Source organism: Telopea speciosissima, chromosome 2 (assembly GCF_018873765.1).
Source record: "Telopea speciosissima isolate NSW1024214 ecotype Mountain lineage chromosome 2, Tspe_v1, whole genome shotgun sequence".
NCBI lineage: Eukaryota > Viridiplantae > Streptophyta > Magnoliopsida > Proteales > Proteaceae > Telopea > Telopea speciosissima.
In genome coordinates this window covers 13,206,849-13,220,091 of record NC_057917.1, presented here as the reverse complement: position 1 = coordinate 13,220,091, position 13,243 = coordinate 13,206,849, and the positions used below count along the sequence as shown (strand labels likewise).

The 13,243-nt window shown below is 41.3% G+C and overlaps 1 protein-coding gene and 1 long non-coding RNA gene across 2 annotated transcripts; both read left to right on the top strand.

Moving 5' to 3' along the window:
• Positions 1-3,734: 3,734 nt before the first annotated feature.
• Positions 3,735-12,287, top strand: LOC122650834 (dual specificity phosphatase Cdc25). Its single transcript, XM_043844208.1, has 3 exons — positions 3,735-3,894; positions 3,977-4,115; positions 12,086-12,287. The coding sequence occupies exons 1-3, from the start codon at positions 3,812-3,814 to the stop codon at positions 12,254-12,256; spliced, it is 393 nt and encodes a 130-aa protein (XP_043700143.1). The 5' UTR covers positions 3,735-3,811; the 3' UTR covers positions 12,257-12,287.
• Positions 4,260-11,667, top strand: LOC122650835. Its single transcript, XR_006331423.1, has 2 exons — positions 4,260-4,385; positions 11,561-11,667. It is a non-coding gene; the product is annotated as an uncharacterized LOC122650835 (long non-coding RNA).
• Positions 12,288-13,243: the final 956 nt, after the last annotated feature.

Below are 13,243 nucleotides of genomic sequence, written 5' to 3'. Positions count from 1 at the left end.
AAGGAATGAGTGACATGAATAAAGGATCCAGAATCTAACCACCAAGAATCTACCGGTGCATCTATGAGGGAAGATTCATAACAGAGTAAGGATGTATCCTTACCAGTGTTCTTTTTCTTTTCAAAATAGGCCTTCCTCTTGAAGCAGTCCTTCTTCATGTACCCCTTCTTTTTGCACAAAAAACACTCAACACTGTTTAAATCTTTCTGCCCTGTGTTGTCTCTGTTGGCCTGTTGCCCTTTATAACCCTGTCCAGTCCGATGGGGTGCAAGTCTGCCTCTCTTGGAGAATCTCCTGTGATTCCTGTGAGGTCCCCCAGATGAAAACTCCTTGCCCTGTGTCAGATTGGCACTTTCAATCTTGTCCCTTTTCATTTTAGCCTCTTCCTGCCCAACTATGGTGATCAGCTCATCCATACCCCATTTATCCTTCAAGGCATTGTAGGTGCCATGAAGGTGCTTGTACTGCTCTGGGAGCGAATTGAGTGCAATGGTGACAAGGAAGTCATCATCAAAGTTTATTTCCAGCTCCCTAATCATGTTTCCTAAAGCAACAAGTCCTAAAAGATGTTCCCTGGTACTGCCATTTCCATCAAATTTGACAGTGGTCAGCTTGCTCATCAAGTCGCCCGATTGAGCTCTCTTGGATGATTTAAATTTGACCCTAATAGCCTCCAAGTACTCAGTAGCATTTGCTTTCATAGTGATGCTATCTTTCATTGTTTCTAGGATAGCATGCTTTATAACTTTTAGGCACTTCCTATTTGCAGTTTCCCACTTCTCAAGTTCTGTCTTCTCAGCCTAAGTACTGGCTGGGGTGAGATCTGCAGGCTTAGGCTCTCTCAGACAAAGATCTAGGTCCCTAAGGCAAAGATAGACATCCAAATCTTCATTCCAACTCCTATAATTTTCACCAGAAAGCTTGGGAATGTCCAATAAACCTTGACCTAGAGACATCTGCCATAGGGATATCATACAATCACTTATCTATCATAGAAGAATAGAATATAAAATATCGGCTATTTAAATACCACTAACTCATGCTGGTTATATTAATTAATGTACCAGCACATAACCGAGAGTGTCAACCGAATCTACATTTTCTAACCTTTGGATTTTGAAATGTACTGGTCCACTTGATACTTTGCATTACCGCGAGACAGCACCAACCTATGAAAGAACTGTCACCTTTGGGTAAACAATTATTCCTAGGCTAGTCTCTCCCTATATGTGTGTGTCTATTATTTTGGTCTTGGATGATGCTACCTTTGGGTGAGCGTCATCATTCTTTGCTACTGTTAGAAAAACCTTAAGTTATCGGTCATTCTAATAAAATCAGATTTTACCACTTTGGTGGATTCCACCTGACCTTATTAGAGTACCCAACAACTCATGATGCAACGATGGGATCTTGTTTATCAATTAAGACAATTCAATATATAAACTTTAAGACACACATCAATTCTATAAAATTACAGTTGTTTATGCATCGCATCATGACATAACATTGCATATGTTCATTTATGATCGACAGAGAATCAGGAATGCAGGAACACATGCTTTCAAGAATTGCATAACACATTAAAAGCTCACTATGGGTCCCAGAAGTCACAGTTGAAGCAAGTGGGGCATACCAATGTGTAGCCCTCAAAAAAACAGATGCAGCGAAAAAAACCCCGACGTCAAAAGCCCTCCCACGGGCCCTCATGCGTGGTTTGAATCCGACGCGTGAGATCACACGCGGCCGGTCAAACCCAGTCAATCCAACGGGTTGAATTGGGTCAAACCGGACCGGTCCAATCAATCGGGTCAGTTTTCGGGTCTGAAATTTGGGCCTAATGACCCGACTAAAACGTGTATGGAACCGGGTTCGGGTCAATTCGTTTTACCCGGGTCGGGCCTGGATGGGTCTGACCTGCCTGCTCACCGAGTTGACTCGAAAACCCTATCGAGTCGACCTGGCGATGAATCGTCGCCGCCGTCTCTCCAAAGGGAAAAAAAATTGGTTTTTTTTTTAACGATTTCTGGCACGTGAGATGCACGCGCTTTTATCGGCAGCGCGTGCCGGTGCGTCGAGATGATTCCAGCGAAACGATTTACAGATTCAGAATCTCCTCGACCTCCTCTTCCATTCCATGCAAAATTTTTTTGATTTCGGTGGCCGGACACCACCGGCAGTGGCTGTACATGAACGATCCAAAACCCAAAATTTTCAAAAAACCTTGTTTCAATCATAACCTGAATTCCAGATCTATGTAGGTTGGCTCTGATGCCACTTGTTACAAAGTTTGATCATAAACAGATCCCCACATAGATTCATGGAAATCAATTAACAAGAAACATAAATGACATACCTGTCAATGACAGCTGCAGTCGATCCACGTAGCTTTCTCCTTCCCAAAAGCCTTCCACAACCTTTTACTTTTGCTCTCCCGTGAGTAGGAATAATAGAATAATCAAGTGACGGCTGTGGGGACCTTAGGGTTGAATATATAATATTCTCCCTTACCCTAATCACACTCCCACAATGTGTAAGGTCAGTTATATCCCTCACTTAACCTGGAGTGAAATAAAACACCTTATGGGCCCAATAAAGCAAACCCGCATTAATTAAGCCCAATAAACCCAACAGGGGTTACTCATTACTGTTGGTAAGAGTAATACACCATGAAAATAGTGATATTCTTCCATGTTTGATTGTTGATCGTAAGAAGTAGTCCAAGAGGAGATGAATTGGAAATAGCCTAGAAAACATTCGCTAATTCAGAGGATTTAGAGAAACCCAAAAAATATGAATAAAAGAGGATGCACAAGGCAAGACACCAAAGTCTTTGCCCAAACCCCTTTGTCACTGGAAGATTTTCTTGACGAAGCATGGTTTTATCTAACCTTTGTTCAATCAAATGCCTCTTTTGTATTGGCATGTGTTTTGTGTATATCCATTCATGTGTAATATATTGCAGACATTATTACAAACTCTCTTAGTTTTGGGCAAAACATACCATTCAATAGAAAAATACATGAAATGGATGGTTCAAATGTATCTTATGATTTTTATTTTTATTTTTTTGTTTTCTTTAAGGGAAGAGTTCTTTGTGGGGAAGCGTGGCCCTTGGGTGCGGGGCCAATGGGCAGAAACATCAATAGAGTGGACATTTTCACCTTTCATGTAGGGTGGGGTGGTAATTTTGCCCCCCTTATGTATGGCTTGGCCAGCTCCCCTCCACAAAATCCATTTTCCTTTTTTTTTTTTAATGGAGACTTCTAAAAAAAGTAAGACACTAATAACTATCTTAAAATTAAGGACATCGGTCTTGAAGTGATGATTAATTGGGACCACTGGTCGCAATGGTACGTGGGGTATATTGGTCTCGAGTTCGAGACTACTACTCCCCTAGTGCCCACAACAAGTCACGTCTTTTTTTCTAGAACAAGTGTTGGTTTTTTTATGGGCCCCTCTTGGCCCCTAATGGGCTAAATTCTAGCCAAAAAAATAAAAAAAAACCCCCTATGGTCAAACAAAATTGGATTTGAGTTTATCAAAATACATAGTTTTTTGGGGTTATTGTTTTTTTGGGTAGGGTACCAAAATGCATATATGTGTTTTTTTTTAAATAAAAAATACATTTACACAAACAAACAGAAAAATTTTAGTTGCATTGTGATGGGAAGTGTCTGCATATTATTGGAGTTTTTTTATCCCTATTAATTGAATTTGGAATATTCAAACAGAAAAAGACCCAGGATTTAATTACTTTTTCTTTCCTTATTTCTCTGGTTCTTCACAATATACAGAACCCGAAGGAGAAGGGATGGCGCGAAGCATCTCCTACATCACAGGTGCTCAGCTTCTCACCCTGAAACACCGCCCAAATGTAGCCATTGTAGATGTCAGGTGAGCTTTCTTTCTCTGTCTCTGTCTTATCTTTCGGGATCTAAATTCTGAGGTTTGAGAAAGTGACGATTATCGGTTTCAGGGATGATGAGAGAACCTACGATGCACATATAGCTGGTTCACTGCACTACGCTAGCGAAACCTTCTCTGAGAAAATTTCAAATCTCATACAAGAGGTGACAGGGAAAGACACCCTTGTGTTTCATTGTGCTTTAAGCCAGGTTTGTAGTTTGTCACTGTTCGTTTTTTCTGGTAATATGAATTTCGGTCTTTCTTTACTTGTTCGAAACTGTGCTGCTAATCATGATCCCTTTGAAGATTTCTTGTTGTTGGATTGTGAACATCAAACTAAGTTCAGCTGCTGATGCTGGCTTATTGTTATTGAGATAGATGGAATTCCTGAGACAAAATGACCGGTAAATATCATATCTGTTTTGTTTTTTGTAATGTTAAAAACTGTAGTTCATGTCTGGCCATTTCAGAAGGAGCAGGTTCGGAGGATCATACAGAACCTGCAACCTCAATATGTGCAGTATCTATATGCCCAGTCCCCTCACAACCTTCGATGAAGTTCAGCAAATGATGCTAACTTTTGTCAAGATTGTTTTGGAAGAACATGGTACCCCAACATAACTGGTCTTTGGATTGTAATATTTGTTTCATAGCAGAATACGCATTTAGGCGAACAGTAGAGGATGAACTAAATAGAAGACCATCAATGAGAGTATGTCTCAGATAACGTAATATTTGTTTCATAGCAGCCTAATGTAGATCTGTTGGGCAGCGCAAAAATTGCGGCACTTTGTTAACAGCAAAACTAATATCAAGACGTGTTATCATCAAATATTGGACAGGACCCACACTGCGACAATTCTCAGAACCATCAGGCAGGGGCGTTCCAAACGTAAGTGAGAGAGGTGGACCAGATCCAATAGGAGTTGAAATGGGGTTGGCCCCCTCCATGTTGGAGCTTTGAAGAAAGTCAGTTAATGTAAGACTAGATTAGGGTTAACCTAGCCCCAAAATACCCACAAAACTCAAGCAATTGACCAACAAGTAACCCCAACAGCAGGGTATAAACCAGACCCCAAATCACACTTAGGGTTTAAACTGGACCTCAAATTTACAGCCAAGAATAGGGGCTGTAATTGATATCGAGTGCAGGTAATGTAAGACTAAGTTATGAATCCCAAAAAAACCCCACAAAATTCAAAAATTGGAATACATTCAGAATTAGAAACTTAGGGTGTCAAGCCAAACCAGCCAAGTGATGGTCACCAAACTTGATCAAGTGTAGTGCTAGGCAAGGGAAATGTCTGCTCCAAATTTCATCCAATTGTGATGGTTGGATGTTGAGATAAAAGAGATCACAAAAGTAGAAGGTTATGGAAAACCTCATTGCAGTGCTGAATTTAGGCTCCAATGGGGATCGAGTATAGGTCTTGATGGTGAGAAGTCTTGCTGCAACTTTGGTTCAGTTTTGATGGTTAGAAGTGGAGATGGAAGGTTGGGAATGAAAATAGAAGGTTAGTGGTGTACTGGTGTAGGCTAATCCAGCCAGTGCAATGGGATGGAAGTGGGGATAGAGTGGAGTGGATGAAGGTGTGAGTTGATGCTGGCATGCTGCAAAACTCAGCAACTTCTGATGGAGGGATAAGGAGTTATGCAGCCTTGAAGTTGACAGCAAAACCCAGGGCAGAACTGAATCTGCAGGGTATGTGCAGCCTCTGTCTTATCGAATCAGCAACAGCAGCAACAGCAACAATACTCTGAGATGTTGGACGGATGACAGTAGCCTTCGGAGGGTCTTCACAATGTCTGCAGCAAGCCCAGTGTTCACAGCACTCAAGGGATCGATGGAGTGGAAGAGAAGAAGATAGAAGGTGGGGATAGGTGGATTAGGCTCTCACAGCCAGGCTCCTTCAGCCTTTCAAGTCACAACCAAATTAGACATCAGAGAAAACATTGCATTCAAGCAAAATTCCTTTCATCTACTAAAATCTTGGGGAGGCTTTTAAAAGCCTTTACAATATATAGAGGGCTATGCTTGCACCTCAAGTTAAAAGAAAATATAAATTTACATAATTAGAAACTAAACTTGCAACATGAAAATAGAAACTAATCTTGTAGTAACTAGGATTCACTAAAATAGAAACTAATATGTTGCAGCTGGATTCTTCTTCATGTGGACCCCACTTGATGTTCTTCACTTAAGTGGCTAATTCATGTGGTCCCCACTGAGATTCGGCCAGCACTTGAAGTCAAAATTGAGTCAATAAAATTGACTCTTATGCCCCACGATCTGGGTTTGAGAGACCCAGCAACTCCCAGCCCTATTGGGCTGGCCCAACACAAAGTTGGTTGGCCCTATGGCCCATTGGGTTGTTTCACCAATTGGTGAAGCCCTTCTTCCATGAGTTCCCTTGATGTATTTCTTACCAAACAGCTTGGCATCTGCATCAGCAGGTCTTGGGAAGCTTAACTAAGCCTCCAAATATGGGCTGAATTGAATGGCCAGAAACACAAGCAACAGCAGGTGTCAAAATTAGAAAGTATAGGATGAGGTGTAGAAACCAAACCAACATTGGGAATGGATCCAAACTTGGATCGAGTGGAGCTTGCAGTGAGGGGAAGCTATGCTGAAAACCTCAGTCAATTCCAGTGGTTAAGTTGAGAGATATGGAGGTAGCACCAAAAGAGAAGGTTAGGCTCTGCAGGTCAAACCAGCCAGCAGACTGGGCTGGAATTGGGATAGAGTGGAGGTCCTAGTATGAGTGTCTTGTGCTCCAAAACTTAGCAGACTCTGATGGAGGGTTGAGGAGTTATTCAAGCTTGAACTTTGCAGCAAAAACCCAGGGCAGAACTGGAGCCGCAGGTTGTATATAGCCTCTTTAATATTGAATCAGCGGCAGCAACAGTCTGGAATACTTGGAGATTGATTGTAGCCTTCGAAGGATCTTCTCAGCACTTGCAGCAGTCATAATATAGTAGCAGTACAAAGGGATCGAGTGAAATAGAAGAGAAGATAAGAGAAGAAGAGAGACGGGAATAAGGAAATTCGGCTCTCACCAGCCCGGCTCTCAGCCCTTCATCCTGTGAGGACAATCAATTTGCACTAAAGCAATATGAAATCAACTTCATTAACTCATTGGGGAGGCTTCTAAAGCCTTACAAATATAGAGAGCAATACTTGCTTCTCAAGTTACAAGGGAAATAGAAACTAAGAAAATAGTAACTAGGATTGACTGAAAATAGAAACTAAATATAGCCTTCAACCCTTTAAGGAATCTTCTAAATCTTCCAGCCGATGGTGCTTCTTGTGGACCCCACTTTTAAGTGACCAAGTGTTGCTGTCGATTCTCTTTATTGGTGGTTCCCACCTTTAAATATGGTTCCATCAGTTCTTGCAAGTCGCCCTTAAATACTTAGGACCAAAGAGACAATTATACTCTTCACCTAAAGACTTGAATCACTAATAAAAGACTATTCTGTCCCCACGATTCTTCTAGGTATATTCCCACTAAGTCAAATATGGGGCTGTGACACTGTCACTCTGTTCACGTGAACAGTGTTTTGGCCTCTTCTTCTTCATGTTTTGATTTACATCATCAGTAGTGTATTTTCGTTGACTGAGAAATAAACTAGCAGAAGAACGAGAAGCTTTGACACCAAGAAAATAGTGCAAATTGCCTAGTTCTTTGAGAGCAAAGGTAGCCGATAACACACACACAAGAGCAGTAATGGCGGTCGATGTTACCCATGAGAATTAAATCATCAACATATAGAACAATACATTGCTGCCGATAGATGAAGAGAAATGTATCACTCTTAGAAGCCACAAAACTATGAGAAAGAAGGAACCCACTGAGACGGGTAAACCAGGCATGCGGCGCCTGTTTAAAGCCATGAAAAGATTTCCGGAGATGGCAAACATAATTTGGATGGAAGGCATTAATAAAACCCGGTGGTTGTTCCATGAAAACAGTCTCAGCAAGATCATTGTGCAAAAATGAATTTTGAGCATTAAATTGCTTTAATGGCCAGTTCAATGTTATAGCAAGGGATAGAACCACTTGAATAGTCACTGGTTTAATCACAGGACTAAACGTTTCTGTATAATCAAGTCTCGGCCTTTGATGAAATCCTTTAGCCACAAGACGCACCTTGTAGCGCTTTATAGAACCATTTGAGTTACGCTTGAGTCGGAAAACCCATTTGCAACCAATTACATTCTGAAGAGGAGAAGGTGGAACCAATGTCCAGGTACCATTTCGGAGAAGGGCATTGAATTCAGATTGCATAGCATCGCGCCATGAAGCGGACTTCATAGTTTGTGTGTAACATGTAGGTTCAACAGGAGAAAGAATAGGATGCTTAGTAGCTAACAGATTTAGGTCTTGCGGTGGCAGTTTTAGAGAACCAGTGCATGAACGAGTTGTCATGGGATGAAGAGAGGAAGAGGCAGGAGGTGGGTCCAATACAGGTGAAGAAGAAGAAACCAGATTCAGAGGTGGGTCAGAAGATAAGATGGCAGAGGATGGAACGGGACCAAGATTTGATTGAGGACATAGGCGGATCAGAAGATGGAACAGGTAGAGGCCCAGTGATATTAGGAGATGGGTTTGGCGGAGAGGGCCCTGGGATAAAAGGAGAAGAATTGGATTGAGAAATATCATCAAAAGAAGATAATATAGGCCGGCCCATTGAGGTAGAAATGGAAAGAGGACAAGTTGGAGCTGGACAAGGAAGAAGTAGTGGAGGAAAACAGTGGAACCATGGACCAACCAAGGAACTAGTAGAGGAATCCCAAGAAGAAAGAGAAGAAGAGAATGGGTGGTTTATAAGATAAACAGCAGTGAGAAATGCATAAGACCAATACTGGGCAGGAAGATGAGCCTGAAAAAGAAGAGCAAGGCCAGACTCAATACTGTGACGGTGCTTGCGTTCCGTAGCACCGTTTTGTTCCTGTGTATGCGGACAGGACATACGATAGGAGATACCATTAGAACTGAGAAAATAACCTAACTTCTGAAACTCACCCCACCATCCGTTTGGACTGGAAAAACATTTCTCAACTAGTGCCTTAAAAGGAAGGAAAATAGAGTAGACATCAAACTTATGAGTCATAGGATAGAACCAACTATATTTGCTAAAATCATCAACAAAGAGTACATAATACCAAAACTTGTCAGCAGAAACAACAAGGGCAGCACCCCAAACATGTTAGGTACTTGATCGATATGCTAAAAGCTCCAGTGCTGATGGAACGTGTTAAATCAAGCACTTCAACCTGTCCTGTACTAGGCTTGCCCAATCTAGTGCCCATACACTAGATCGAACCCCATTAGGCACATAACAAACCACCACACTTCCGCAGCCGTCGTCCTCAGCGGCTCTCACTCTAGGCAGCTTTCACTCTGACCGGTAGGTAGCCCTTTCCAAGTGGCTCCACTCTGCTCCAGGGTTTTTGCTTGGCGGCAGGTAGCCCTTTCTTGACGGCTTTCACTCTACTCCAGGTAGCCTAGCGCCCATACACTAGATCGAACCCCATTAGGCACATGACAAAACATCACAATGCAACAGTTCTAGAGGAGCAGAACTTATTGAAGGGGATACAGTAAATGGAAGTTTATGACTCTTAAAACACTGACAAGCACCACATGATGTATGTGTAAGCTGTGAATTCGGAAGATTGTAGTGAGCAAGAATTTGATGAACAACTTTGAAGGAGGGGTGTCCAAAGTGACGGTGGCAATCCACAATAGGGGTGCGAACAGCAGAAAAGGATGAGGCAGACGAAGATAAGGGCAATTGATAGAGCCCATTATCACTCAGGCCATGGTATAAGGTCTGCATTGTCTGGCGATCCTTGATCAAGAAATAAGTGGGGTAAAATTCTAGAAACACATTATTGTCGGTTGTGAGTTTATGAACTGAAAGTAAGTTGCAATGAATCCGTGGAACATGAAGAATATGGGGAAGAGTAAAAGTATGGGTGGGGGATTTAACAACTGAAGAACCAATATTAGAAATCGACAAAGCTTGATCATTTACCATGATAATCTGATCAGGACCAGTGTAGGGTGAACTGAGTGTAAGGTTACTCATGTCTGCAGTTAGATGATTATTGGAACCAGAATCAAGAAGCCAAAAGGAAGATGAAGTAAAAGAGGAGCTCGGAGAAACGGAATTAGTAGCAAGGAATGCATGATTGAAGCGCTGTGGACAATGAGAGGCAAGATGACCAGCTTGACTACAGATCTGGCAGGACGAGTGAGGTTTATTTAGAAAAGATGTAGATGGCAAACCTGGAGACGAATATCCCTGTTGTGAAGCACGATAGTGATAAGTCGGATACTGATTCTGTTCATGAGAACCATGAAAAAACCTATTAGTCCGGTGGTTGCCACAAAAGCGAGAAGACCGGTAGTTATTCTGATGAGTTCCCTGAGATTTGGAGCGCTGATATCCAGAAATAGAACTTGCAGAGGCCATGTTGGCCATAGATATCACATTGGAGATGTCATCAGTTATGGAGTGAAGAAAACTCTCATGACTGAGAAGAAGGCCTGTAAGTTTGTCAAATGACCCTGGAGTAGCTCGAAGTTGAATCAATGTCGCAAAATCACAAAAGTCAGAACCAAGACCCTGGAGGACAGCAAGAACAAAGTCCTCATCACTCACTGGTTGGTCAATTGCAGCTAGGGTATCAGCAAGAGACCGAACAGAGAGGATATACGTAGTAATAGAGTCATATCCCTGTTGCAAACGAAACAGACGATCTTTGATCCATGACCCTGGTGTGAGAAGAAGGTGCAAAAATTCGAGCAAGAATCGTCCATGCCTCATTTGACTTAGCGACACTCACCACATGTGAAAGAATAGTTTCAGAGAGGGAAGAGATGATCCAGCTCAAGATAAGTTGGTCTTGGCGATCCCAGAGAGCAGTGTCACCAATTGCAGAGGATGGACGAGGAAAGGATCCGTCGACATAACTGAGAAGATTATATCCTCTGAGAAGAGGAAGAAACTGAGCACGCCACAGCTTGTACTTTGTGGCATTGAGTTTGGGAGGAAGCTGGGGAGAAACATTGGGGGTGATCAGTGACAAGGAAGGATCTGAAGCAGTATTTGTCCCCGTGAAAGAAAACACCATGGAAGAAGATGAAGAAGCATAGAGACCGAAAAGATCGTTTTGAGCACTGATGGCTCAAATACCATGTAACGAGTTCTCTTTCACACTTACATTCACCAAAGACACTGTTACATATATATTACATGAATCAATAAAAGGAATATTAATTAGAACAACCGAACCACATAATCAATTACGTAACAGAATGAGAACTGGCTACAGCTAGACAAGGAGTATTATTCGTGTGTATGACAGCAAATCAGCACCTCTCTCTAACATTCAGCTTCTATTTTGTCAAGTTCTTGTATGGTACTCTGTTTTTGTCAAGAAACTGGAAAGGGTGCAGATCCCTTCACCATAAAAAATGAAAAGGAAATTTGAGAAAAAAGGGGGGAGGGGGAGTTTGGGTTCAGGTTATAACAAAACAGGACTTTAACTGAGAACATTTTAGTTTTCATAGCCTACATCCCTGCTCCTTTGTTATTGAGTTTCTCCAAGTAAGCTCTTATCCTACCCCCAAGCCGTTTACAGGTTGACTTGGTCCCTCAATGAGGTTTTGGACATTTGGGTAGTGAGCTAGGTTATGGTTGGCCAGAACCTGAACCAAATTCACTCCATTGCCTTTGCTCCTTATCTGCCGAAAAGAACAAGAACTTCATTTCTTCACTGGCTATTGGTTCTCCAAAATCCTGTGAGATTTGTTATGTCAAGGGCATGTTTTTCACCAATGTTGTTCCTGAAGCAATAATAGTAACACGAGAACTAACATGTATTGTTACCTGGTAGTCCTATCAATACATTCTTTATTGTATTGATAATAGCTGATGTCAACATTTTCATGTCTTTAATTTCGGAAATGATTAACTATGACAGCTTACAGTTTTCTTATTATTACCCAGTATTTGGATCATGCAATGCATTCTGTTCATTTACATTTTCTGTTGCCAACATTCCACACTTCTTCAAATGTGGAATGATTAATTGCATTACATAGAAAGGTTTATATGAAAAATTATTATCATTGAATTAATCATCAGATGGTTGCTGCTTTGGTAGGTGCGTGGCCCATCATGTGCACGCAGGCTTGTCAATTATCTCACAGAAGCTGGCAAAGATGTTGCTATTAAAAATGTTTTGGTTTTGGAACGTGGGTTCAATGGATGGGAAGCTTCTGGTAAACCTGTTTGTCGCTGTACTGATATCCCTTGTAAAGGAGACAAAGCATAGATGCTGGTTTGGTTAAACATTGAAGGGTGAACATCCTCATAACTGTTTTCCAAAATAATTGCATAAGGTCAAAGGTGGGTATTACTGTTAACAATGGATTATTCAACTTTTTGAGTTTGAATTAATAAATCATGTCTATTATTGACTAAGCATTCCTATTAATGGATTAATCAATTGCAACAAAATAAGTTAATCCTACAATGCTAAATTGTTTTTTACACATTAGTCAATCTGATTGTAGGATAGAAATTACTCAGCCATGTTCAAGTTTTGGGTCCCTTTGCTACTATATGGCCCACCTTGTAAGTACTTCGGCTTTCTAAGGTTCTATTTAGAACGGTCAAACCCAAGTTGCCCTAGTTTTCTTCTAAGATTCAATGTTCTACCAACATTTAAGGCTGTGTTTGATATGCGTTCTCGAAATTGATTCTGAGCCTGGAACACATTCTGAAACTCGATTTTTCTAGACCCAAAATCTATTGCAAGAATGCATCCCAAATACAGCCTTAAACTTTGTATTCCTACTTGCAGAATGTGATTCAACTTAAACTTACTAGATAGATGATAGCGTGAACGATATGCCTGAGCCCTAACAGATATGCTATATGGAAGATATTTGATCCGTTGCAGAAATGGAGGAATGAATCAACCACTCCAACCATATTGAATAAGCATTGTTGCCCTCACTGTTTTCCATTGCTACTGTCTATCCTTCCAATGCTATTACAGCAACTGCTTCTATCTCTGCCTCTTTCATCTCTTGTTACAATTCAATGAGGGTGAACATCCTCATAACTGTCAGATGAATCTCAAGAGGGATTCATCCATGAAATCTCTATCACTGTAGGTTGCTGGTGGTCTGCTCTCACAAGCAACTTAGATTGCTAAGTGGACAAAAGCCCAGCATGACTTTGCATTGATATGGGTAAGTTTAGCAGGAATTTGATTTCAGAGGCTGCATTTTAATTTGCTGCTTATAGCCATTTG